The sequence below is a fragment of the Dryobates pubescens genome, chromosome 19 (assembly GCF_014839835.1).
Source record: "Dryobates pubescens isolate bDryPub1 chromosome 19, bDryPub1.pri, whole genome shotgun sequence".
Classification (NCBI taxonomy): domain Eukaryota; kingdom Metazoa; phylum Chordata; class Aves; order Piciformes; family Picidae; genus Dryobates; species Dryobates pubescens.
Window position 1 is genome coordinate 11,309,339 of NC_071630.1, and position 27,821 is coordinate 11,337,159.

At 45.2% G+C, this 27,821-nt stretch overlaps 1 protein-coding gene across 1 annotated transcript; it reads left to right on the forward strand.

Annotated features, from left to right (window-relative positions):
* Positions 1–671: 671 nt before the first annotated feature.
* Positions 672–27,266, forward strand: LOC104303794 (hepatocyte nuclear factor 4-beta). The gene is made up of 10 exons (XM_009904476.2): positions 672–914; positions 7,563–7,734; positions 10,330–10,424; positions 19,206–19,312; positions 20,968–21,123; positions 21,630–21,717; positions 23,024–23,176; positions 24,936–25,172; positions 25,805–25,918; positions 26,753–27,266. Exons 1-10 carry the CDS (start codon positions 800–802, stop codon positions 26,887–26,889), a joined length of 1,374 nt encoding a protein of 457 aa, XP_009902778.1. The 5' UTR covers positions 672–799; the 3' UTR covers positions 26,890–27,266.
* The last annotated feature ends 555 nt before the right edge of the window (positions 27,267–27,821 follow it).

A 27,821-nucleotide genomic window follows, 5' to 3' on the forward strand; every position in this document is an offset into this window, starting at 1 on the left:
GGGCTGCCTGGAGTCATAGAATCATAGAATTGTTTCAGTTGGAAAAGACCTCTAAAATCATTGAGTCAAACCGTCAGCTTAAGAACACCATGGCCATTAAGCCATGTCCTGAAGTGCCATGAGTCAGAAGAGAGAAGATAGAGGTGACAGGGACAGTGGGTAGTACTTAGGAGAAGTCATCTCCCTTCTGCCATGAGGATGGATGCAAGGAAGCCTCATTTTCTTCTTGCAGTAGTGATCCAGTGTGCAGCACTGTTGGTGTCTGATGGCAATGCCTGAGGTTCTCAGTGGTACCCTGTCTTGGCAGTCTTCATCCAGTGGTGACACTGACTCTTTGCCATCTCCATCTTCAAGTGGTCTTTTCCCAAGAGCTGGCAGCTGAGCAAGAGGGCATCAGCATGGGAGTCATTTTGCATGACCACTGCTTTGCCCCAGAAGAGCAGCACATGTGTGTGAAGATCCCTTCGCAGCCCGTTTCAAAATGTTTGCTCAGGAGCAGCCATAAAGCAGGCTGTATTGACCCCAAGATGCAAGCCAAGGTGCTGGAGTCTAGGCCTTATCTACATCATATTATCAGGACCGAGAGAGCGCAGATGCACCCCGGGAAGGGAGGGGACAATGCGCGAGAGGGAACGGCTTCATCCCTTCTCTCCTGGCACGGGGAGGGGACTGCGGGCAGAGCTGGGTAATGATTTGTCATCGCAAGGGCTGGGGTGTCTCTCTTTGTGGAGGAAACCTTGGCCGTGATTGACAGCAGGGCTGGTTTTTTTGCCACTTCCCTTGCCGTTGACAAGTAATAATGAAGCTTTGTCAGCCCATCATGGACATGGATATGCCAGATTATGTCGACTCCTTGGATTCCTCTTACACCATGCTGGAATTTGACAACCTTCGGGTGCTCCCCAATACCACCGGTGAGATTTCTGTTTGTTTCCTCTTGAACAACCTCCACTACCTTTGTTAGATAGCTGAACACCTAGGAAAGGCAGAGAGGAGGTGTGGGGCAAAGGGTGGAAGGGATAATATTTAAGCAGCTGACCTGTCAATGTGTGTTGCCACCGCAGTTCTGTTTGGGCTGAAATGGAACCTTTTCACTTACCAATCCTTTTCTGAGTTATTCTTTCTCTTAGTGGGTTGATCCTCATGTCCTGAAGAGCCCACAAGGTATTGCAAAGGTTGGTAGAGCTCTTCATGGCATGCCAGAGTTTCATCCCCTGGTGTGACTTAAGAGAGGAGTTATTACCAATATTTCTTCCTTAAACTGTGTGTTTCATGCCATATATATGACTTAAGCTTCTATTTATTCCTTGGACAAAAGCAAGGTCTCAGATGACATTTGTGTATTACTCAGAGAATACACCATGTGCCTAATTTGACTTGTTCCAAGGTAGTGAGACAAAAGACCCAAATTGTTACTTCTCTTATTTTTATTTTCATTTTTGTGGCTACCAAAATGGTCTAAAAGCCTTTGCAGCACACAAAGAACTTGGCTGCGAGGTGTGAGTGCTTACATGCAAAGACTTCCGTGTTGCTCACAGGAATAAAGCGTCATCGTGTGATGTTTAGGCTTTGGGTAGGCAAAAAGCACTCTGACATAAAGTGAATGCTATTGTGTGAAACTAACTGTTCCCTGAGTTAAAAAAAAAAGGACATCCTAGGCATACAGCATGAAACCAGTCATGTAACCGAATAGGGTTCCAACGTTAGCAATGCCTTTGGAGAGTTTTGGCAGCTTTTCATTTAATTTAAGGAGCTTAGTGAAATTAAGATGGGAATTTTCGTGGTCTCACATTTGCTCCTTAGTTGGCTCATCAAAAGAAATCAGAGTTTCAGCAGGGCCATCATCTACAATACAAAGTGATTAGACTTGTTACTGTGGGACATGGAAAGACGTCAGGAGACGAGTAAAGTTAAAAGGCTCAAAGAGATTCAAGCTTAAAGTTGACTTCAGGAGAAGCTGCCTGCCTCTAAATAAAGGCTACCCAACATGTTTCTCTTTTGCCGGCTCCAGATATACTGGATCTTACTCTTACAGGAAGGTTTCCTTCTGCCATCCTGCTCCAGAAACGTTATTTAACAGAGATGTTCCTCTTTGTCACTTGCTGCTGAACAACAAGAGAACGTTTTACTTTCTAGAGTGGCACAATTTTCCTCAAGACTCAGTGTAATCTGGTGAATTAACTGCCAACCCCTCTCTGGGGCTCTCTGTTGTTTCATACAGTGGAACTGACAGGTTGAGTTCTTTCTGAAGTTTATCTGGATCGGTGTTGTGTTATTTGCCTAGCTGTTAATGAGTAACTGGCTCTCTCAGGAACTAGCTGTTTTGAAATTAGCTTGTTTGTCTTGGGTAAGTGTCCTCTTCTATGGTTTGTAAAAATAACTTCAAAAAACGACCTGCAATGTCCATGCGTTGGACATTATATTGCTAACCAGATGAGTTCAGTTCCCATAGGCATCTCATAGCAGCTCACAAAGATACTCTGTAGTTTCAGAAATATTTTTAAAGTTGTCAGAATCAGTAAAAAAAAATATATATATCTCATTTTAGTTATTTTTAAAAGCACACTGGGTTGCTTTAAGCTGGATCCTATCCCATTGTGCAAGATTCATCTGCATGATTTTCCTCATTAAATCCAATGGCAGTTTTGCCCTCTCTAAACAGGAGCAGCAGAGGAGGCAAGTTTTGTTTTAACAGTCTCAGGGCTGCTTTGTAAATTCTCAACAGTTTTAAACCTGAAAATTAGAATTGTTATTATTTTTTTTTCAAAGGGGGCCATGCATTTTTTGAAGCCAACGCTTTCCTTCTTTGGAATGTTATTTAATCAGCATTTTGGGTTGGTTGACGATGAGGAGCACTCCTGGTGCTCAGTGTTCTGCTTCAGGAGGCTGCTATTGTTTCGAGGCTTGCCTAGATATACATTTTGGTGTTTCCACCTTCATGTAGCCCATAACTTTCCAAATATTTGGAAACTAGTTCAAAATAATGAATAGAATCCATTATGGCAGTGGAGGAAGAGGATTAAAGAATTGTCTGGTTTAAACAGAAACAACACCAAAAGGAAATGACCAAATAAAATAATAAAATCAAGGCATTTCCTTTCTAAAATATGCTCTGTAGCTGCAGGATTTTTCCCATTCTGCACAAACTTGTTTCCTTTACTTTGGCTGGCATTATAAAGCCTATTCTCACTTGGTTTTTATGTGCTGTTAATACTCATCTCCTCATGCTCTTCTCAGAGTTGTCATTTTGCTTAAAATAGGAATCATTACTGAAACATTGGGTTAATTCTCTAGCTGAGCATTGAAGACCACTTCAACCCATGGTGGTGCTTGTTCTCCTATCTCAGTGCTCAAACATGGTGCTGATCCTCGGGGGTCTGGCATGAGACTGGCAAAACAGCAGCCCAGCTGCACTCTGACCCAATTCAGACCATGAAACAGCTGTCAAAGATATTTTGACACTGTTTGATCACCCCTCAAACTTCTCCTGCTTGGGAGGAGCTCTGGTCTTTCTGGCTGGCCTCTGTGTCATGTTACTGCAGTATTTGGGAGGACTGAATTAAAGTTATGTTTTCTGTCTCAAAAACTCCCCCTCTATTTGCTGAAAGCTGATACAGGAAGCAGCTGACCTGCACATTATCAGGGCTTCAGTGCTAGCCCCCATCCAGCCCTACATTTGTATGCAGAGGTTTCATAATGCTGGCTTTGGCCACCAAGTTAACTTGTGTACATGTCCCAAAACCTGCACTTATCATCTCTGCTGGATGTGTTCCTGGGTGATTTACTCTGGGTAATCCTGCTGTAGCTGAGCAGCTGGACTAGATGGTTTTCAGAAGTCCTTTCCAACCATCACCATTCTGTGGTCTCTTTTCATTCTAGCCCAGCACAGGTAATTTGGGAATCTGTTAGCTACAAATTACATGCATCCAGACTGGCTTGGATTTCTGTGTAGACAAAAGCCAAAGCCATTCTGGAAGGCATTGCAAAGTGATTGTCTTATACAATATGCTACAAAAGAGATGTAGCTAGGAACGTTACTGAAAGAAGCAGCAGCAAAGAGGTCTGCAGTGGTCAGGTATTGTGTAGATCTCCAGCTCTGACTGGAAACCAGGTAGCATTCCCCAGCAGCATCCTCATTGAGACCATCCTCACTGTCATTTCTTATGACTGTAAAACTTGAAATCTTCATTTCAGCCAGGTTAGGTCATGACTTACATATAGAAGCAGTAGGCAACACAAATTTGTGTGCATTTCAGTTGTGAGCTTGGTTGACCCCAAAGGTGGTGAAGCCGCTGGGGATACTCTCCTCAGCATTAGGCAGGCTGTAGTTCCCACTTTGCACACTGCTTCTGGATAATTCACCAAAGATGGCTGAAACTTCAGATTTTTCTGACCTTGAATGTCCAGCATAGCCCTAGCAAGAAGTCTGGCCCTAACCATAGTTCTTCAGCTCAGCCTGCAACCCACACCAGGTAAAGATGAATTGTAGTCTCTTACTGGAATATCATCACCTGCATCTCTCTGGGATAGTGGCACAACTTACAAACTGTTCTGATATACCACAGTGATGAGCATCTATAACCAATACATGTCTCTGAGCATCTCTCTCCAGGGTGTTGACGACATTTGTCAGCTTCAGTTGTTGTGAGTCAGCTGGACTCTGACCAGATCCATCCTAGCAGCCTTCAAGCACTATCTCAGTGCAGGGTTGAGCTCCAGGTAGCAACCCCTCTAGAGAGGCACAACTTGTTAAACACAGCTCTAAGCAGGTTACTACCCTGTGTCAGACAGGGCTGAAGGCAATGGAGAAATGGTCCACAGCTTTCAGCTGATTTGACAGGCTGGTGGGGATATTGGCTTTCCTCTGCCTTTCTAGCAATGACCAACCCAGGGAAAACAGAGGTTCTACAAGTACTGGGTAGATCTGAAAACCACATTGAGCCACTCTGCTCATACATGTGGTATCAGCTGTGCCTTTGCTTTTCTCTGAGCTAATTCTCATTTGGAACTCATCATAAGCTGGTGACAGGATTTTCTAATTAAAATGTATCATCATAATTAACATATGCACGTTGGCCTAGGGCTTTCCTTGATTAGTAATTTTTTGGAAACATTTCTGTTCGTGTTTAACCAAGCTGAAAAGGACACGTGGCTACCTGATAGAGACTGAACTTCTAGCTATGTATCTCCCCTACTAAAGAGCCACCTAACTCAGCTGTAGCCCATGAACTTCTCTGTGTTTTCATGGGTGTAAGTGAAGCCAAAATTTGGGTTGCTAGCTCACATGCTCAACCCTGATGGTCCTTCCTCCAGCACTTGGTTTAAGGCCAGATGATTAATTTCTTCCGTACATCAGCAAGCAGCTCCTCACGTGTCCTACTCAGATAAGGGATAAAGTCTCCTCTGGTGACTAAATGCTTTCCAACATCAGGAACATTTTACAGTGTGGCCCCAAACAAAAGGTGGAGGGTCCACTGGAGACCCAAACTGTGTGACCCTATCTTGATTCCACTGAAATCAGTAGAAAAAAGCATGAGTGGAGTGAAGAGAGAATTTGCCTTCTTATCTTAATTTTGGTTATGTAATTTTTGTTAATGAAATCCAGCACACTCAACACATTTGTTTATGGCCATGTGTTCCTTCCAAAAAAAAAAAAAAAGGTGGAGCAACAGATGCTTGAATGTTTAGCAGTACAGTCACTCTCAAAGGAATATTCCACTACAGCTCACTTAATACTGAGTTATCAAGCTAAACGAAATGAAGAATCAGTGTAAAAATACCCATTAAGACCAATGTAAATTACCATTAAGCACCTCTGAATCGGACTGCCTTCCCAAAGGACCCAGGACTCTGACAAATGTCAGAGCTGGGAGCGTCTTACATGGATTTTGGGCGCAGGTAAACCCCAATTACTGTCGTCATGACCTAAAAATGATTTTGATGTTGTCATTTTTCTCTTGTCACGTTGCTCCCCTCTTGCTGCAGCCTATTTATTTCTTCATCCATCCCTCAGAAGGTGAAATTCAGATCAAAAGGTGGTTTTGAGGGGGGAGAAAGGAAGTCTGACCTTTGCATTTGTGAAGACTTAGCTAAAAATATCTTACCCTTAGCTCAAAAACTCTCCAGTTTTTGAAAACCTAAAGGTTTATTCCCTGTTTTTTTGGCTTTTTATTCCAATTTTCATTGCACAGCAAATATTTTCACTATAAATTTTTGATGTGTATTCATACACAAAAATAGCCTCCTCTCTCTCTCTCTGTATATACCCATGTCATGTGTGGATTGCCCAAAGCTATTTTTATGCCTCATGCAATAGAAAACTTTCCCTGGAGTGTCCACCTCAGGTGCCAATTCCTCTCCTTTCAGTAATTTTTCTCAAAGACTTGTCACTGCTCAACATGATAGCAGCTGAGCTTTCCTCCTGTCTCCTCTTTAAGGCAGCATGTCTCTGCCCAAAACCTTTCCTGAGGTCACTGTAGCATGAGATCAACCCCTCCTCTGGAGCAAAGAACTTGCTCCCAGAGGTGTGATAAATTCATAAAACTGTCCTGCAGTGAGTTCCCCAGGTCAGGACAGGCTCCACAAGCATTCCTCCTCTCAGTGAGATGTAAACACTGTCATCTGTGTCTTCTCAACTGTCTCCTTCCTTTTTTTTTTTCCCCTTTTTTTTTTTTCCCTTCCCTGTTTTCCTTCCCCAAGTGGTGCCTCAAATTAGGAGGATTAAGAGGGCAGCAAGTCTGGTGGTTAAGGCCAGAGGAGAAGTTGAAAGGGGAGCTTGCAGCAGTGTATACACAGGCCAGGCAGGGGCAGAGCTATTCCTGCCCCAAATGAGTGGGTGCAAAGAGAGGACATGACAGAGGGCATTCATATGACCTAACTTAAACTCCTTCATTTAGAAAGTTGATCTTCCAGCACCCCTCTATTGCTTTTCAGCTGAGCCTCTTCAGAGGGCAATTCAGAGACAGAACCAGACCTAGAAGAACTAAAGTGACCTCTGTGGAAGCTGCTGTCTGTCTTCCAGCTGCAGAGGAACTCTCAAGGGCAGCTTTTATCTCCAGCACCTCTGCTATGTGCATGCAGTTCATCCTTCCTGCCTCTTCTGTCTCTTCTCTGCTCTCTACTTATTCAAGTTAATGATTCTCTTTCCACTGTCTGCTGTGAGCACCAGCTTTGAACAATGTCATTCAGATGTCTAGGTGGGGAGGTGGTTTCCCATCCCTCAGAGGCATATATATCACACACAGGCAAAGTTTCTCAGCATCTGTCAAGAAAAGTAGTAGCAATTGTTAAATTCTCATGGGGATGTTGAGTTATGGAGCTTGAAACCTTTCTGTTCATTGAAGCAAAGGAGAACACCAATATCAGAAACAACTGAGTTACTATCTTTGAAGTTCAGAAGAGCTTGACCATCAGTCTGGAGGCTTTACTAGGAACAGGTCCTGCATGTGCACACCTGTGGGGCTGGGGCAGTTTGTGCTTTAGCCTTACAAAAAATCAACTTGCTGTCAGCCAGTTTTGGTTTCCATCACAGAGCTCTAATGATCTTTGCTCTGTGCCCACAGAGGCCATCACAACCGAGTCAGCAAACACCAACCTGCTCACCAACGGCGTCAGCTCCCTCTGCTCCATCTGTGGGGACCGGGCTACCGGCAAGCACTACGGAGCCTCCAGCTGCGATGGCTGCAAAGGCTTCTTCAGGAGGAGTGTTCGCAAGAACCATGTCTATTCCTGCAGGTATCAGCCCCTTCTGCAATACATAAATCCAATTCATTGATGCTGTACCTAATTGGAGGTGAGGATCAGGCTGTACAACAGGACCCCTGCCCCAAATTCCAAATTGCTATGCTATGAATGCTAACAGGTAACCAGCACCAGAACAAGAGGACACAGTCTCAAGCTGTGCCAGGGGAAGTTTAGGCTCGAGGTGAGGAGAAAGTTCTTCACAAAGAGAGTTGTTAGCTGTTGGAATGTGCTGCCCAGGGAGGCGGTGGAGTCACCATCCCTGGAGGTGTTCAAGAGGGGATTGGATGTGGCACTTGGTGCCATGGTTTCATAGTCATGAGGTCTTGGGTGGCAGGATGGACTTGGTGATCCTTGAGGTCTCTTCCAACCTTACTGATTCTATGATTCTATGAACAGTAATATTCCAGTTTAGTTTATGGCCAAGGAGTAAATTAAGGCCTATCTCTTAAGTCCTATCTCATCTTGGACCCTGACAACTTTTGTGGAACCAAGCAATCCATTTGGTGAGTTCGCTGTCACTGCTTTCCCCACGGTATAAATCAAGGGAACCTCCCAGAGCTGAGCTTTAACTGGGGGCTAATGCTGTATGATGCGTAAGTACAGATTCTCTGTCTGGAGTGACACTGTGACCTTGTCTGGGCCCAGCAAGGGAAAGCCAAGGCAGCCAAAGACCAAAGCTCCAGGGATTTCATCTCAAGCACAGTTTTCCTTGATTTTCTTGATAAAAAAGCAACAAGCAGCCAAGAGTCTGTCACCTCCAAAGCTTCCAACTCCCCTTAGTTTCTCCATTTTTGTTTTGAAATACGTTAAGCTATGTACACTGACATACCACTGGTGATTTTACAATCCTTCTGAGAACTGAGCATAGACCAGCAATGATTCACCTCCACTTTGGCACACAGGTGTACATTTGGGAGAATTCTTCTTCCAAGAGGAGGCCATAAATCACGAAGCAGCTATCTTGGTTGACCTTAGAAAAATGATGTTTATTTTAGCATAGGAGGAAGGGAAAAAAACCCAACCCTGAATGCACTCAAGCCCTTCATCTCTGATTAAATCCTGGAAGTATTTTTTCTGTTCCAAGGCTCTTCCTCTTTAAGGGCATTCCAACTTTTGGAAAAACAAGTTGCCCTGTTATTTGAAATACTCCTGGGGTCCTTATCACTGCAGGACACACCAGCCATGAAAGACACCTTGGGTGACCCACCTACACAGTGATCTTCCCAGAAACTGTGGGGTGGATCCCTGCAGGAAGACACAACACCTACTACTGATTTCATTGAAATTTCAGCTATTGGCCTCCTGGGAGCAGAGCTGTTGCTCCTCCCCAGGAATCTATGAATCTTTGTGATATTTGGCAGCTCAGGGAAGATCCACAGCATGGAAGCCAAGCAAATGGCAAATGTTCACTTTTCTGCAAATCCTTATTTGGTGACCAGACTGTATTTAGCCCAGCTCAGAGGTCTGCTGTTTATCACGGACGTGAATTCCTTGGAAAATCTTTGGGCGTTTGTACCTTTGGCTTTTTGCAAGTATTGGAAAGTGCCTCAGCTTTTAAAACCTGATAATGGTCCTGGAGCAACCCACATCATTTCCTCTCTGTGTGGCATATCCCTCTTCCATTGCTTCACCCACCATGGCAAGAATTGCCAAGTCTCTGCGGGCCACCCCTTGAAAATCACGTAAGCCACATGAATAGAATAGAATAGAATAGACCAGGTTGGAGGAGACCTTCAAGATCATCGTGTCCAACCCATCATCCAACACCACCTAATCAACTAAACCATGGCACCAAGCACCCTATCAAGTCTCCTCCTAAACACCTCCAATGATGGTGACTCCACCACCTCCCCAGGCAGCACATTCCAATGGGCAATCACTCTCTCTGTGAAGAATTTCTTCCTAACATCCAGCCTGAACCTCCCCTGGTGCAGCTTGAAACTGTGTCCTCTTGTTCTGGTGCTGGTTGCCTGGGAGAAGAGACCAACCCCCTCCTGGCTACAACCTCCCTTCAGGTAGTTGTAGACAGCAATAAGGTCTGCCCTGGGCCTCCTCTTTTCCAGGCTAATCAACCCCAGCTCCCTCAGCCTCTCTTCATAGGGCTTGTGCTCCAAACCCCTCACCAACTTTGTTGCCTCTCTCTGGACACGTCCCAACAAGTCAATATCTTTCCTAAACTGAGGATTTGTTGGACATAATATAATGATTCTGCACAAAGATGGACAGTGTCAACAAGTGGGATCAAACAAACCCTGGTGCTGAACACCCAACAACTGTCTGAAAGTGGGAGATGGAATTCCTACATCATCACAACTTGAGTCACAGGCATGCTTTCACAGCCAAAACCATCACACTCTTTCACAGGGTGGGTGGTCTCCAAGCTGGCAGGAGCAGTGACGGAAAAAAAGAGGAACTGGGCCAAGACAACGCTGATTTAATCTATTTCCTGCAAATCTTTGGCTCTTCTCTGAGTTCAGGCAACATGTAGCCCAGTGAGGTCTGAGACTGTATTTGGGGCTGCTTGATGTCAGTGAACTGCAGATGCCAGGCTGGTTACTCCATGTTTTATTTCCCTTCTCCTCCCAGGTTCAGTCGACAGTGTGTGATAGACAAGGACAAGAGGAACCAGTGCAGGTACTGCAGGCTGAAGAAGTGCTTCAGAGCTGGCATGAAGAAGGAAGGTAGGTGCAAAGAGACATTTCTAATCTGCCTGCTGCTGTCTCTGGTCCTACTCCCACTGCAGAACATGGTGGAGAGCAGCAGCAGCCCTGGCCCAGTGAGAAGATGCTCACGTGTTACAGTGAGATATTTCTTGGGTTTTTCAGCTGAAAGCCCCATTTTCCATCTTAGCAGATGGAAATTTCTATGAAGTCCTAGAGATAGTGTTTGCCCACCCTAGGAGGCTGGTCTCCCAAAAGGCTGGTGTCTGTACCAGGGATGGGCTTCCTCAGGTTTTATTTGGTCTCTAAGTGCTTCACAACAGACTTCCCTTGCTTACTACCTGTTAGTATGACTCTTAATCCCAGCTGTGATGATCTCAGCAAGGACCTGCCACCTTCAGTCTTACAGATCCCAACAGCTGACTACAGAGAGTACAGCTGACTATTGCAGAGTAGTGTTTGGTAGTTGACTTGGCTGATGCTCATGTAGTTCGGTGCAACCCTTAGGGCCTGAACATGATTCCTTATGGTGTGAGAGATGCTCCTTGGTGGCACAGGGCTCACAGGCAGCACTCCCAGAGGCAGATGGATCCTTTGTCCCTCAAGCTGGGACCTGAGTCAGAGTCAAACCCTCCAGGAGTGCTGCGCTTGTGGTGGGCATAGCATGGTTATAGAGCTGCTATTAGCACTAGTACTGAGGGGACAATCCAATATTGAGTTATGGCTCTTGTTGTACTTCACATTTGCTATATCAAGAGGGAGATGGAGGTTTGTAGAGCATTTGGATACCAGTGACCATCAGGAAGTGTCCTTCCAACACACTAAAGGAAATACTGAGTGCTACAGTACCTAGGCTAAGCAAGAGAAAGACTACTCCTGTTAACCTGTGTCTAGCCTCCCCACAACCATCTTCCCTGGGAAAGTCTGGGACCTATCATAGCATTTCTGATCTAAGGTCATTAGGTGCTTGCATAGCAAAAGGGTATGGAAGGTACTATTTTACTTACTCCACGCTTCTGGAAAGAGACTGAGTTTGTACACCAAGGTGCTTAGCAAAGCAGGGACCCAGCCCACCACAGATGGTACATCCTGCTGATGTGCAGGTAGTGGGGTGATGGTTTCAACACTCTCCACCGTTCATTTGTGCTGCTTTCCAACCTAGTGATAGCTAAAGGATGAGGGAGCAAGAAAGGAACGTGAGAGTTTCATTCCACACAACCAAGTTAAATAACTCTTACCCATGAGGTGAAATCATGGTCCCACTGAAACCAAGGGGAAAATTGTCTCTGATTTCTGGTAATTCATAAGATTTCACTGGTGATGCAAAAAATCTTTCCAAATTTCTGACCATATGTATTCCTGGGGAACAAGGGTGTCTTGAAATTGGACCGAAGTCATAGACGTAACAAAAATCCCCTCTGGTTTAATTTAGGAGAAGTGGAGCAAATATAGCAGATGGAAAAAAAAACCTCCTATCCCTCAATTGACCAAATCAAAGCTGATCTGGTCATCTCCAGAGGAGGATGAAGCCAATTGCCAATGCAGCAAGCTCCACAGCTTGGAAAGGCTGAAATCTGGTCATCAGCTCCATTCTTTGAGCTGAAGCATGATTTTCGTTTATGGTAAAGGTTATAAAACCTTGGCTCATGCCTTTGTTACTAATTGCAGCTGAATGGAGGATGACTCATTTCAGGTTCCACATAGTCACATTCCTTGAAACTCTTTTTTATGAGTGCTCAGTCAGGTTGTGTGCTCACAAACTGCTCATATGTTTGGGAAGGAAGATTTTAAAGCACCTTGAGCAATGGCTTTGCAGAAATGAGCTTAGCTGACCAGAGCTATATCCAAAGCATATGTCCATGGCTGTGAAAGAAATTCTCTTGCACAACTGTGTGCACAAAAAGAACACAGCTGTTTGCTTTAGGGTGGTTCTAGATTAATATTAAACAGTATTGCAAAGCTACAAAGAGAAGCCATGTCTTGGGATAGAGCAGTATGAGGATGATACAAATGTTTGTGCATCATTTTTTGGTGGCACGTTGGGAGACCACAGCTGTGACATCCACTTTCAATGTGTCCCGTTGTCCCAGCATTGGCATGCAAGGGATTGGCACACTACTTTTCAGCCAGCTCATATAAGAGCAATCAGACTTTCCAGGGTGTGGCAACAGCATTGTTTATTCACAGCAGAGGGGAAGAAGCTGGAAAGGATCCTTTTCCCAGCCTGTCTGGGACAATACACCTGGGGTGGGGTTGGCAGGGCTGTGTCACCCTCACACGCTCCCCAGAGCCCCACTGACCCACTGCTTGATGTGTGTGTGTGCAGTATTGGAAAACTTGCTGTTCCCCAGCCAAACAAAGTGATAAACTGGAATTTTGGACCCAGAATGATATTTTTTTCCCCAGTCTTCCTGTGTTGTAAGACATGATGTGACAGATTTGGAGCTTTCTTTTCCTCATTTTATCTCTCTCTCTCTTTTTTTTTTTTTTTTCCATTTTGGAACCCATTCTAGTGGCTAAGAAATTGCAAGGAGCTGTGTTATCAATCTTTCTGCCTAAAGAAAAGGCCATATGATGTAAATACCTGAGCTAGCTTGGGACTGGCTGTCTACAGGAGCAGCAACATGGGTGCAAGTCTGAGGGTCTCAAGGCAGCTGCTCCTGGGAGCGCAGTGCAGTTGGGCCATAGGTTCACTATGGGTTTGGGGTAGCTGGGCAGAAGTTGTTGAGAAAAGCTTGTGTAGGGTCCTTTAGATTGGTTTGTTTGTACACTCTGAATTTGCTTCTGCTTTTGGAAAGGACCGACACTGTCTTCCACACGAGCTCTGTGCCTCTAGGCTCACGCATTTTAGATGTGATCCAGGTTCCGCTGGTGCCAGTGAGAGCAATAATGGGCCAAAACTTGAGTTTTGTGGAAAATCCAGTCCCCAGATTTCCTAGAAATTAGCTCACTCAGAAACACTCCTGTCCCAATTACATTTTAGGTATCAGTAATTCACTTTAATAACTACAAGCAAACAATCATTAAAGCTGGGACGAGGGGAGAGGAAAAGGCTTTTTTGTAGGCAAACTCCTTCTTGGTTTCCAAAACACCACTCTGACCAGGATTTAAGACTTTTATAGGAGATTTGTTCCTTTATTCTTTTTTTGTGGTCAAGGCTGAGATGGAACCACAGGATGATTTAGATGTTTCAGGGATTTTCTCTCTGTTCTCTTTGATTTTAGCTCTTTGCACAAGAGAAGGTTCGATTTCCATTGTGTTTTTTACAATGCCACTGGACAGGCTTTTGGCCACTTGGAATGAGGAGTGCACCAGGTTCTTAAACACCCAAAGAAAACAGCAGGATACTATTTTTGACATCTTACTGAGATCATGTTTAACCTTGGACAAATTAGCAGGGTGTGATTTTTTTTCTCAAGTGATCCAGGTCACCTACTCGCATGGAGCTGAGTGTTTGAAAGCCTGGAAGCCTTTTGCAATGCCTGTACTGCACTGTCAGGATTCAGTTTGCTGGTGACCGCAAGAGGAGTTAATATTTAACCTCTCATCCCCTTTAAAGTAATTTATGAATGTACATGAACTCCTTTAGTTTCACGCAGAAGCAGTAAGAATTGTTGTATCACTTACTGCCACAACACAGTGGGAGGGTTTGAGGGTATTTTTTGTTTATATTTGTTAAATTGGACAGGTTTATAGGACAGTTTTATTAGTGTTTCACAGGACCTCTATCTTCTTCCATACCTTTTGTTTGCACATCTCTGCTGCCAGCTTTCAGAAGGTTGGAACTGCAGTTTAATGCAAAGATGGATGAAAAAGATTAAGGGTCTTCCCTACTTTCTGATAGTCATAAATCAGGCCAAAAGCTCATGAAAGCATTAAAGGAATACGTACCCTGGGGATTTACTTCCAAATAAAATATACTACACCTACAAAATCAGAGGTAGCTTGGGCAAGAGAATTCTTTGTGCTTATAAATTGTCAGGCAACAGCAGGAGTAAATCTATTGCTAGAGACAGAAGCACTGTGAGCCCTGGTGAATTGCGTTAGTAGCAGGGTCCTTCCAACCCCTACTATTCTGTGATTCTGGGAAGGCTAGCACTGTGCAGGGACTCTCACACCTCTCTCCTCCTGCTCTCCCTTTATGCCATTCATGACACACTTCCAACCCCACTGATGTTAAATGAAGATGGATTTTATTGGAGTAATAATGGAAATGGTAACTCCCAGGTAGGCTTTAACCTCTGGAGTTACCATGCCAAGTTCCTTGTTTGCTGCTGCCCCCTTTCAACCAGCGGATTTTACAGTGCCTGTATTTATTGGACACCCCGGAGGTTGCTCATCACAGGCTCTGTACCCATGTGGCAAGGCAGCAAGGACAAAATGTTTGGGAAAGAGGGGTTTGTTGCAATCCCATAAACGCAGTGCTGTTTGCTTGGGAGCTGCCGAGCGTGCTCCACAGCCTGCCAGGCTGTCGGCAGCCTTGATGTGCTCATGGCAAAAGGCTTCCTCTGAACAGCAAAAGCCCTCTGATGGCTCCTCCATGACAGATAGAGGTTATATTTGGTTTTCTGCCCTCTTCCCACAGTCAGGACATGCTGTAGCCATGGACAACTCCCTGGAGGGAAACTCGGGCATCGTCTCATCCTCTATGCCCGTTCCTCAAGGGAAAGCATAGGTCAGGGCTGTGTTGTCCTTGGCTGGCAGCATTGTGGAGACTTACTCCTGCTGACGTCCCCACACGTAGGGCTGAAGTGGTCCTTCCCACTTTGGAAACCGTACTGCTATGCACAGGAGAGGATTAGAGGAGAGAAATGGATAAGGAAAGCTTTTGCCAGGTATGTACTGGAAACAGTAGTCCCTGGGAGACAGTGGGATCCAACACTGAGGTTTTAGTCCATTTAGATTTTATTCCTTCCTGCAAATTTGTGGAGTTTTACTGACTGCAAAGCCATACCAGGCCTGAGCCTGGTCTCCCTCAGCACCATCACACCCCTCGAGCACTCCCACAGCCTCACCACGAGTGACCTATCCCTTCCCTTTTACAAGCACAATAAATATAGCAATACAATTACCCCACAGTCACAGATTAATTTTTGTGGCTGGTAAAACATTAACTCCCTTCTGTACCTAATTCCATCACATCTTGGGTGTTTTCAGTGATAACACCCAAATCACCTTGAGAAAGTCAGTCTGTACCATCCACTTCCACTGGAAGATTGAGCTTATCAGAGCATGAGGGAAGCACTGAAATATGTGCCATAAAAAGGTTCAGGAGAAAAACAGGCTGAGGTTTTGCAAAGGAGTCTGTCATCAGGGACCAGGACCAGCTCTGCTGGTGTTGGTAGGATTTCAGTAAAATGCATACTGTTGTTGGAAAGGTAATTTCTACCTTTTAAGTGGGCAATAAAAGCCCTGTTACCTCCAGAGAGCTACACTGGGGAGCATCTGATAGGGAATCAGGCACGGAAAGTTGGGGGGGGAACTTTCCAAGGATGTCAGTGATGACATGGATTGGGGTGGGGTTGTTTCTATTCAGTGAAGGGCCTGGAGAACAAAGTCTTATGAGGAACAGCTCAGAGAGCTGGGGTTGTTCAGCATGGAGAAGAGGAGGCTGAGGGGAGACCTCATTGCTCTCTACAAATACCTGAAAGGAGGTTGTAGTGAGGTGGGGGGTTGGTCTCTTCTCCCTAGTACCAGGTAATAGAATTAGAGGAAATGGCCTCAAATTGTGCCAGGGATATTAAGAAAGTAATTCTTTACTGAAAGAGTGATTAGGCATTGGAACAGGCTGCCCAGGAAGTGGTGGAGTCCCCATCTCTGGAGGTATTAAACACACGTGTAGACATGGCACTTCAGGACATAGTTTAATGGTCATAGTGGTGGTGTGTTGATGATTGGACTCAATGATTTTAGAGGTCTTTTCTAATCAAAACAATTCCTGATTCTGTGATCATGCTGGATGCTGTTGCTCATCTTTCTGATGCAGCAAGAAAAACCTCCACAGAGTTAAGCTATTTTGAAGATTAATCATAGATTATGGTTCCTATAACTACCTTCACCTCCAGACTGGTGGGGATTCACCCTCCCCATGAATAGCGTAATGTATGGAACACCATTTAGTGTTGACCTGTCAGTGCTGGTTCAAGGATTGGACTGGATGTTATTTGAGGTCTCTTCCAACCAGATTTATTCTGTGATTCTGTATACTGCTTTCTAAGATAGGTTAGCAGAGATTCCCAAGGGCTGTATTTTGGTTTTCTTACCCAAATTGATATCTAATTGCCTCTACATAGTATCCATAGCCTGAAAAGGCTCTAGTAATATGTGTGTGGGTTTTATTTTTACAAATCAATGTACCCATCCAGCTCCTTGCATGCATTCAGGAAATCTGACTTCAAGGTGCAAAGTAGTTTTGGTGGCTGGACCCCAGCAGACCTCCCTCAAACACACTCAAACCAGCAGCAAGTGGGTCCTGACTGACAGCAAGGCTCCAAATCCTGAAAAATAAATACTGTGCTCCTAGAGATAACAGGAGCTATTGATTTTTGTCACTGATGTTTGTTTTCCACCCTTTCACTTTGTTGGCCCGTCATCAGAGGCCACTTAAGAGCACGGAACAGTGGCTGGATCTGAGCTAACAAACCCCCACCTTCCCACCCCCCTGTGTGCGAAACAGCCTCAAGTTGCACCAGGAGAAGTTTTGGTTGGACATACAGGAGAAAAATATCTTCCCTGAAAGGGTTGTCAAGTCCTGGAACAGACTGCCCAGAGCAGTGGTGGAGTCCCTCATTCCTAGACTTGACAAGCCCATGTGGTGCTGAGGGACATGGTTTAGTGGCAACCTGATTGGACTTGATGATCTTAAAGGTCTCTTTCCACCAAAATGATCCTTTGCATGTGTTCAGAGAAACATGGCCCATGCAAAGAGTGATGCTTGCTCTAAAGCAAAGCCTGGCAGCCAGGCAGAATCATGAGAGAGTGATGGCAAAATAATTTTGCTTACTGTGCAAAAATATCCCCCTCTTTGTTGGAAAAAATCTCCAGTGGCCACTTTTGAGACAAAACCTCACTGTTTCACGTCCAAGGGGTTAAAGCACAGAGCGAGTCGTGCTTTGACAGCTATGTCTGAGTCATTGCCTCTAAATAAAACCAAAAGGAGCCTGGGACTGCAGTCTGAAGGAGGAGGGATGTGCTGCTTTATCACCACATCCTAAATCTTCCTGCTCCCTCTGCTTTAAGGACCTGACAACTGCCTTCCCAAGCTGTAGGTAGCCAAGACATACGAGCTGTCAGGAAGATGCTGAGTCTCTGTTCAGGCTTCTTCCTCCCACCCCATCCAGGCTTGTTTGCTGCTGGACAGAGCTGATAGGGCTCAGGGGACAAATTAACACTGAAAATGAGGTTGGACTAAGCCTAAATTCTGCTTTTTGCTCTGCTGCTGTTTCACATGGTGGCTGCAGTGGAGGTGAGTCAGTTTTTTCACAAATCAGCTGCTTCAGGGCAGCATCTTCCTTATGTTCCACATGCAGAGTTGGTGGAGCATGGGGTTTGATTTGGCTTGTGGTTCAGGGGAGAAGGATGGTTTAAAGCATGGAATGGGCCTCAAAAAAGTGACTGGTTTGGGGTTTGTTTGTTTATTTGTTTGTTTGTTTTTCTAATTCACCATGGCATGGACATACCTTTCTGTTTGCAAAAAGCAAACAGGGCTGATCTTGCCTCTGCTGTGGTCACTCTAGGGTGTCCAAGGTGCATTTCATAGAATACTTTGGATTAGGAAGAGACTTTTCAAGGTCATCTAGTCCAATCTCCCTGCAGTCAATGGGGACATCTTCAAGTAGGTCAGTTTGCTCAGAGCCTCACTCAACCTGACCTCGAATATTTCCAGGGGTGGGGCATCCACCACCACTCTGGGCAACCTGGGCTTCACCATGAAAAATGTCTTCCATCTCTATAATCTATATCTCCCTCTTTTAGTTTAAGACTATCACCCCTTGTCCTGTCACAACAGGTCCTGCTGTCCCCATCTTTCTTATTGAACCCTTTAAGTATGGAAAACCATCAAGAAGGTCTCCCCAAAGCCACAGCTGTGTCACTGTTACTAAGCACATTTTGAACTGGTTTGCAGCAATGATTTGCACAGTGTGTCAGCAGATCTGGAGACCAAACCTGACTTGGTCTGTTCTCTCAGCTGTGTTCCAGCATTGCCTTTGGTGTAACAGGTTCATTGAACTCAGTAGCTGAGGGACAAAGCTGAGGGAATGGTTTTAAGGGGCAATTGGTGAACGTAAGCTTCCTTTCTTTGGAGTTTCCTTATTGAGGTTACTTCCTGCTTTGTGTAAGTGATGGAGATGTCCCCAGGGGACCACCACCTGTGATGCCTCAGGCACGAGGGACACTTACATGGCTGCTTTGAGGAGGGATAAGACATGGTTTTTTAAGTGTTGCTGCAGAACTAGACACAATCTCAAGAGCATCCTGTTGTAGGGGGAGCTCAGGACTCCAGCAGTGTGGGTACACTGCCAAGTGTTTTCATTGACATAAAGCCCCCAAACTCAACCTGAGTCCATCACCCAATGTGACCAACTAATGTCCCACAGGGGCTGCTCTGACAGCCAAATGGCCTTATCTCCGTCTGCTGCTCCAGTTTTTGGTCTTCTCCCTCTCATTTTCCCCTCCCCTGGGATCTCTGTAATCTTATGCCAGCATCCAACAAGAATAAAAGATTTTGCAGGCACTAAAGCCACATCCCCTCTTGTTTGGGGAGCATAGGCTTAACATGAGCACTGCTCACTCTCATTGCAGCCGTGCAGAATGAGCGTGACAGGATCAGCATTCGCCGGAGCAGCTATGAGGACAATGGCTCCCTCTCCATCAATGTGCTCACTCAGGCTGAGGCCATGGCACATCAGGTAGGAAATAATAGAATGGTTTGGGCTGGAACTAACCTTTAAAGGTGATCTGTGCCAATCCCCCTGGAGTAAACAGGGACATCCTCAACTAGATCAATCATGTTGCTCAAAGCCATGTGAGCTTGGCCTTGAATGTCTCCAGCAATGGGGCTTCCACCTCTTCCCTGGTCAATCTGTGCCACTGTTCCACTACCCTCATGTGCAATAGAAATCTACCCTTCTCTGGTTTAAAAACATTGCCCCTTGTCCTAGTGCTACAAGCCCTTGTAAACGGTCCCTCCCCAGCTTTCTTGCAGTCCCCCTTCAGGTACCAGAAGGCTGCTGTAAGATTTCGCTGGAGCCTTCTCTTCTTTAAGCTGAACAACCCCAACTCTCTCAGCCTGTCTTTGTAAGAGAGGTGTTCCAGCCCTCTGATAATTTTTGTGGCCCTCTGGACCCACTCCACCAGGACCATGTCCTTCTTGCATTAATCACTCCAGAGCTGGACACAGTACTCCAGGTGAGGTTTCACCAGAGCAGAGCAGGGTGGCAGAATCACCTCTCTTGAGTCAATGAAGCAACAGATTTTTAAATGAGAATGTGGCCTTCAGCCATTCCATACAGGGTTCTGAACTCACTAAACCTACCAGAGCCAGACCTTTCTCTGCCCTTGAATGGCTTTTGCACAAAGCCACAGGGAGGAAAAGGCATTAGAGATATCCAAAAGCAGACAATAAAATTCCTTGGTGCATTAGGATAACACATCCTGCAAGAAGCAGATGCAGCCTTTGGCATGTGAGATGCCAAGCTGAAATTCCAAGTTCTGAGGGATGTCCTAGACCCCAGGTCCCCTCTGTCCCCAGCCCCTAAAACCTCATTGCATTTCATGCAGAGGTTTATCCCTCCTTGCTGCATACCCTGTCCTGCTCAGCACATAATGTTCCCGTCATGGTCGATTATATCTTTTCTTGTAACTTCTTTAACAGGGTAACAATTTTAGGGAGGAAAAATAAAGCTAATAAAATCACTGGGCTTCAGCTAACGCTGATTGCTTTCTTATTTCATGTCCCACAATAAATTTCACCCTGCCTGTCCTTTAAATTCTTATGCAAATACCCTTTCTCCACGGAAACATAGGGTCCAGATGTTGCCCATTACATGCAGCAATGCATCCACTTCCTTTTCAAAATCTGTGGTGCTTTAACCCTTTCCTCCTCCTCAGCCAGCTCTTCAGAGATCAAAATGGGTGTTTTGTGTCCCAGAAGGCAACTTGGGAGAGAAAAAGGCTGGACACAGATCATGCATTTGATTTGGCTTAGGTGATTGATCTGGAGCTGTGACCCAGCGCTGCTGGCTACTGCTAGGAACGGGAATATTAAATCAATTTTTTTGTCCTCAGCCAGCCTTGAGAGTGGGGAAGGAGGGGGAGGAGGGAGGGGTGTCTGTTGGGACCTAGCACCACCTCGTGGAGGCTTCACCATGGGCTGTAGGTTGGCCGGTATGCATCACAAAGCAAATAATTGTGCAACCACAACAGGAAATGTCTTGTTGATGACCTGATCAGGTTAATGTCTGTGAAGGCTTCCCATCAATGAATTGTCAATGAATTGTTGCTACTGAGGGTGGCAAACCAGCACAGATCTGGTCCCAGTGCAACCAGGTTGTTTCTCTTTCAGTATTTGTCGTTGAACCCAGTGCACAGTGCAGACATTGCTATGAAGAAGGTTGCAACCATCAGTGATGTGTGTGAATCCATGAAACAGCAGCTCCTGGTGCTGGTTGAATGGGCAAAATACATCCCAGCCTTTTGTGAACTTCCACTCGATGACCAGGTAAAATGCAAATGCCTCTTCCCTCCCAGTCCCACTGCCTTCAGTAGCAATTCAAAGCCATGCCTTCAACAAGAGGCTGTGATATTAACATAAAGTAGCAGGAGAGAAGGAATAATAAAGAACAAGAGATCCATGAGAATAAGATGAGCAAAGTCCTCCAAATTACACCAGTCTGCACAAGGACCCAGCCCCCAAAGACTGGTTTTCCCTTTATTGATATCTGATATTTGAATACAAAAACCATTTATTTTCTGAGAATCCAAACTACTCCAATGCCTCTTTGCTCTTTCAGTTGAAACCCACTTTTCAGTTAGCTTGCTACGAAGGCAGCACTTCTGAAAAGTGAAGATATCCTCATGATTTCTAGTTCTTTGTAGTACTGGATCTGTAGGTCTGATATAGCTAAGCAAACACTGAATTTGGCTTAATCTAAACATCAGAAGCTCACTGCTCTGTTCTCTGCTTTTCAAACTTAATATTGTTTCTTTCTTCTGTGATCTCTCCAGGTTGCCTTGCTCAGAGCCCACGCAGGGGAACATCTGCTCCTTGGGGTGGCCAAGAGGTCCATCCCATACACTGATTTTCTGCTATTAGGTAAAAGAGAAACTGCACAGTGACACTGCTGCTTCTATAATTCTCACCCCTGAGTCATTGCCAAGTATCCTGCCTGCTTAATATCATCTCTGGGCATGGTCTGTGCTTGCCACTAAGTGCTTGAGAAGGTCTCTGGAGAAGCACAAAAAGGACCAAGCGAATTCACTGGGACTTCTGTAACAGTTCCCTTACTGCTTTGAAAGTGTGGATGAGGACCCCCTCCCCATTATTTATATGGCATCTCAAACTGCATTGCCTTGATTAGGTAACTGAAATTGCCAGGACACAGGCAGTGAGATATTTGGGTATCTGGGATTAAAAACTTAGCAGAAAGATCTATTAAAAGTCCCAGTGCAAACAGGATTTTCCTTTGCATGCAGCTCTTGTTACCAGAACCACAGGTGGGATTATTCTTGGAAAAAATGAGAATATTGTCTTTGAAAGTCACACATTAAAGAAAAGAGGGAGGAGAACTGTTTGTTTTTAAAAAGCATGCCAAAAATAAAGGTATAACACCATGTGCCACCAGATGCCAAGTGAGGGGTTTGGAGCACAAGCCCTGTGAGGAGAGGCTGAGGGAGCTGGGATTGCTTAGCCTGGAGAAGAGGAGGCTCAGGGGAGACCTTATTGCTGTCTACAGCTACCTGAAGGGAGGTTGTAGCCAGGTGGGGGTTGGTCTCTTCTCCCAGGCAATCAGCAACAAAACAAGAGGATACAATCTCAAGCTGCACCAGGGGAGGTTTAGGCTGGATGTTAGGAAGAAGTTCTTCATAGAAAGAGTGATTGGCCATTGGAATGGGCTGCCCAGGGAGGTGATGGAGTCACCATCACTGGAGGTGTTTAGGAGGAGGCTTGGTGGGGTGCTTGGTGCCATGGTTTAGTTGATTAGATGGTGTTGGGTGGTAGATTGGACTTGATGATCTCAAAGGTCTTTTCCAACCTGGTCTGGTCTGGTCTATTCTATTCTATTCTATTCTATTCTATTCTATTCTATTCTATTCTATTCTATTCTATTCTATTCTATTCTATTCTATTCTATTACAGAGGGTAAACCAGAGTTGAACCTGGAGCAGGGTTTGTACATGGTGTGGGTGCACCAGCATGTGTCCATGAGATAGTTAGGGACCAAAGAATGAGTTCCACAGCTTGCTTCTCAGTTGTGGGTCAGAGTGTGAAGGTGCACACTGGAAATCTGCACAAGGGCACTGGGACTGTCTGGTAACATGCCTTAGGGGAACTTCTGGATGAGACCATGCCTGCAGAGCTAGAGTGAAAATCTGATGGTGAAATTCTCTTGTCTCCCAAGGGAATGACTTCATTATCCCAATGCACTGCCCAGAACTGGAAATCGCTCGTGTGGCCACCAGAATCTTGGACGAGTTGGTGAAGCCTTTGCGGGACATCCAGATCGATGACAATGAGTATGCTTGCCTTAAAGCCATCATCTTCTTTGATCCAGGTAAGCTTCCTTCCAGATTGTGAACCATCAGGCTTGAAAAGCAGTAGAAGGCTCTCCAATAAGCAGGGAACCTCCTTGACAGCAGTTTTACATGTCACTCTGCCTCTGAAGTAATGAGCAATGCTTAGCAGAGCAGCAAGGACATGTTCAAGTGACCTGTTTCTGGACATCTTACATTTTAGCAACTATTAAGCCCAGCCAGACCAATGTGCAAGAGAGTGCAGACTCCTCTTAGGAGGAGTTTTGCTGCTTCTGTAGCTTGGCCTCAGGAAAGCCCATCTGCCTGAACTGAAGGAGATGGCTATTAAGGACATATATGCCTATACTGAATTATGCATAAGCAAAGTGAGTCAACTGTGAGCAGCAGTGTGGAACATCCATCAGAGTTCAGAAAGCAGCATTAAAAACCACAGAGATGGACTGTTCAGAGTGCCCAGAAATGCCAAGGGTATCTGTTAATGGATGGTGCTGGCATCTGGTACTGAGGGCAGGGCTGATCTCCTCAGGATGGAGAACAGGGAAACACAGAGAAGTAAACAAAAGCTTGTTTTGAACCTTTGTTGTGTTCTTATTCCACAAACATGGGGGCTCCTGTCTCAGCCCAGGCTTCCCCCAAACACACCTATTTCTACATGCCTCCAGCAAACACACAACCTCCTCTCAGTACAACTCTCAAGTCCCCTTGCTGTATATTGTCCTGTAGCTTGAAGAAGAGATGGGAGAACACTCCCAAGCCCAGAACAATGCCCTTTTGTCTTTGGTATCTATAGAGAAATGAGAGTATTTCCATTTGCTGTTTATTGCTGTGTTCACTGATTGAAATCAGGACACAGCAGTTGACAAACGTCATGAACTAATGGCTCACCAGAACCTGTTGCAAACCTGAGTAAAAGTGGCATTTTCAAATTGTGTTTGACAAATTACCTTCTGGGCTGATCAGTCTCTCAGCAAAGCCTTAGGTCACTGTGACAGTGAGGTGCTGTGAATTCCACAAGGCAAATCATAAAGCTCTACAGAAATGAAATTACTTTGTGCTAACAAGCAGGGATGCCACAGACATGCTGACATACAATAATTTACTAACCACTTTATCTTAGTCTCTTGGCCTGACGATGATCCCTAAAGTGTGGTGCTTCTGGATTCTTTGTAGACAGTGAAGGAAATGGTCCAGTGAGCCAGAAACAGATAGCAGCAGTGGACAGCTCTAAATCCTGGCACTTCACTCTACCCACAGTGCACACTTACTTGCTTAAGAAAAACTGAACCAGTGATCCATGAGAAATGGATCAACCACAGGACAGAGACAGGAAATCAAGACAGGAATCTGCTGCTATAGTGGGTGTCATTACAACATATAGGCACTAAACCTGCAGGGATTTAGTGGCAGCAGTTGGGACTCAAAGTTTTCAGGGGAAGATTCCAGGTTGTCCCCTTGAAAAGACAAATATGGTTTAAATTCTACATCCCTCCTCTTCACTGATGGCAGCAGCCAGACATATCCATCTGAAGCAAGCTCCTTTCTTACTGTTTCCCTCAAATCACTATTTCTCCTCAAATCTCCCTTGCTGTTTCTCTGTTCCATGTGAGATATGAAATAGTGGCAGCCCACTACTCTTCTGGCAGATAAACCTGGGAACTGACAGATAATTATCACAGGCTCACTGGCATCTCATCCTTTTCCTGCTGCACAGCCTGGTTATAACATTTTCTGGCTACACAGGCCAGCAATAACTTCATTTCCCCCCCCCCCCCCCCCCAGACTGCAAAGGCCTGAGTGAGCCTGGGAAGGTGAAGAACATGCGCTTCCAAGTCCAAGTCAACCTAGAAGACTACATCAACGATCGCCAGTATGACTCTCGAGGCCGGTTCAGTGACATCCTCCTCCTGCTGCCCCCGCTGCAGAGCATCACCTGGCAGATGATAGAGCAAGTCCAGTTTGTGAAGCTTTTTGGTGTGGCCAGGATTGACAGCTTGCTGCAGGAGATGCTGCTGGGAGGTAGGAACCTTGCTGAGAAAGGACAGAAAAAAATTTGCCATATTTCAAAGCCATTACAGGGCTTTGTGTCCCACTATGGAGAACATATAGCAGAGAGAACCTGGTCTCAGGAGGAAAGAAGTGAAGGTTCAGGTTGCATTGTAGCTTGAACATGGGGCCTTGGCACTCCAGCCCAATCCCTGAGCTGTTTTTTTTCCAGATTGCCTCTGAAAACCATCCTTACAGAAAAGGGCACATTCTGTGGGGCTTCACACACTTGACTTTTAGGTAGCCTATCAAACTGATGCCCTTTGCAAGAAGACAACACATTTTTCATTAGCAATATGTAAAGGTTATAACTCTACGGGAAACCCTGTTAAGAGCAGTAGCTAGGAGAGGCACAGAGACAGATGAAGAGTGCAGTTGGGTATTAGCTGAAACCCCAGCCATCCCAGGAGGTTGTCTGTAGACAGTAAGAAGGCTGAAAGCAGAGAAGGACAGCTGCAGCAGGAAGGAAGCAAAGATGAGGCAAGACATTAACCCCTACCCACAGAGGTCTTCCACGTTCACTGAAAGAAAAAGAGATTTGGCCCAGAGCATCTGGCTTCTGGTAACTGTGCAAAGGATGATGTATTTTCCCACTTCCACTGCAGGAAACACCATTGATCTCCAGTACCAGTCAGGACCTCCCAACCTCAACATGGACCCACTGCCAGGACACGTCCTCCCAAGCAACATGAGCTCTGTGATTCACACCACTTCTGACCGTACGTGCCCCGTTTTACACTTGGTAGTATCAGCATAATGAAGGGACTGGAGAGGAGAAGCAGCTAAGAAAAAGACTTTAAAGCTTATTTATATATTTAAGCAGTACACCCAAAACAGAATTCACAGCCTGCCCCCACTTCCTTGCTGAAACCTTTACATGCTTCCAAAGAGAAGTCAAGATCTTCATTGTAACAGCATGATCTAGAGGGATTTTGAGATGATGCTAACGTAACACGATGCAAAAGAAAGAAATGAAGGCTGGTGGCAGAGTGTTTCTACAAATGTAAGTGCTGCTGGGAAATACCACAAAGCAGCACACATGGTTATTAGTGACAAGACTTCCCCTATATAAAGCACCTTGGTTGCTGACAAGCAGAACACAATATGACCTGAATGCAAGGCCATCTTCAATCACTCTGGGCATTGCTGCCAGGCAATGGCTGTTTGTTAAGGCATTTATCTGTTGCAGGAGCAAACAGACCAAGTAGTACAACATGAGTTGCTATTTAACCACCACTGCCATCTAATCACAATCTAATCTTATCTCCTTCTGCCACTTAAAATCACCTACCTCTTGTAGGAGATTTTGCTGTTTCTCAGCCACATCAATGTTGACATCATGTATTTTAGGTTTCTTCTTTCTTTTAAGCAGTTGGAGGTATTTCCCAAGTGCAAAATACTGAGAAGAGCTGGCATATTTCTTATCAGTCCATCTTCTGCCTCACCTAGGAAGAATTTAGGATGGATGCCCCTGCTCCTTGGTTAATAGAATGGTTTGCTGGTTTTATTTGGGCACCACTTCCATTTTAATTATTTCTTTTTCTCTCCCACAGCATCTCCTGAACCATCCCTTCCATCTCCTTCTACAAGCACAGGCAGTGAAGACTATAAACTAGGCTCTAGCGCAGGACCGAGCGCTGTAGCGCAACTGTTGCCTCAGACAGTGATACCCAAGCAGGAGATTTTATAGGGAGAGGTGGAAGGAGAAGCTGGGAGCAATGTGAACACTGTGCTGAAAGTGAAACGGGCCCTTTCTCTTTGCAGAGGCAAAGCACAGCACCCCCCTGCCTGCAGCCGGATCCGTTGGTCACGCTCTTGCCCGTCCGTGAGTTGAGCACCAAGCACCAGACTGCAGCAGGAGCTCCACCACAGGTCTTCCCACCACCTCCACCCTCATTTCACAAGTGATTGAGGACAATGCTCTTTTCAGTAGGCCCATGACTGTGAACTCTTTGGAGCAGGGCTTCTGCTTGCTTGGTGTGATCACAACCCTTTTAAGGCCTTCGGTCGCTATCTTCATAAACCCAAATGCCTCACACAGCTCCTGCTAATCCTTCACGAGTGCAGCATGGCTCAAATTGTCAGTATGGAAAAGTCTATTCCCATCAAGAATGTAATTACACTCCCATTTCTGCTGCATGTTAGGAAGAACATCTTCATAACCCTTAGGAGGCCAGTGCTCTCTTATTCCACACATATGTGGCTTGTTCCACATGGACCAGCTAACACTTAATGCTGGTCAGTTATTGCTTGTGATTAAGAATCCCAACAGTTTGTCATTTTCCATAATTTTCAGTATATTAGAGTACACTTGCGAGCCATTTTGTGTATCTCTCTACTTTGTGTGCACACCTAATGCAGCTACAAAATGGCAGCAAGGATCTCTGCATCAGACCACGGCTGCTGCGTCTGGTAAAACCCATGACTGGCAGGAAGCTCAATTAGTTACTGACTTACTGAAAACTTTTACTGCAAATATATTTGGAAGAAGCAAGAGTCATAACAAAAAGTGCCCCAAAGCCCTTTTCCCATTACATAGATACAATTTTGCTGCAGTTTTAGATCTTTATAGGTCTGCTAACTAAACACCAAAGCTCTAAATTAGCCAAAAAAAGGGAAGAG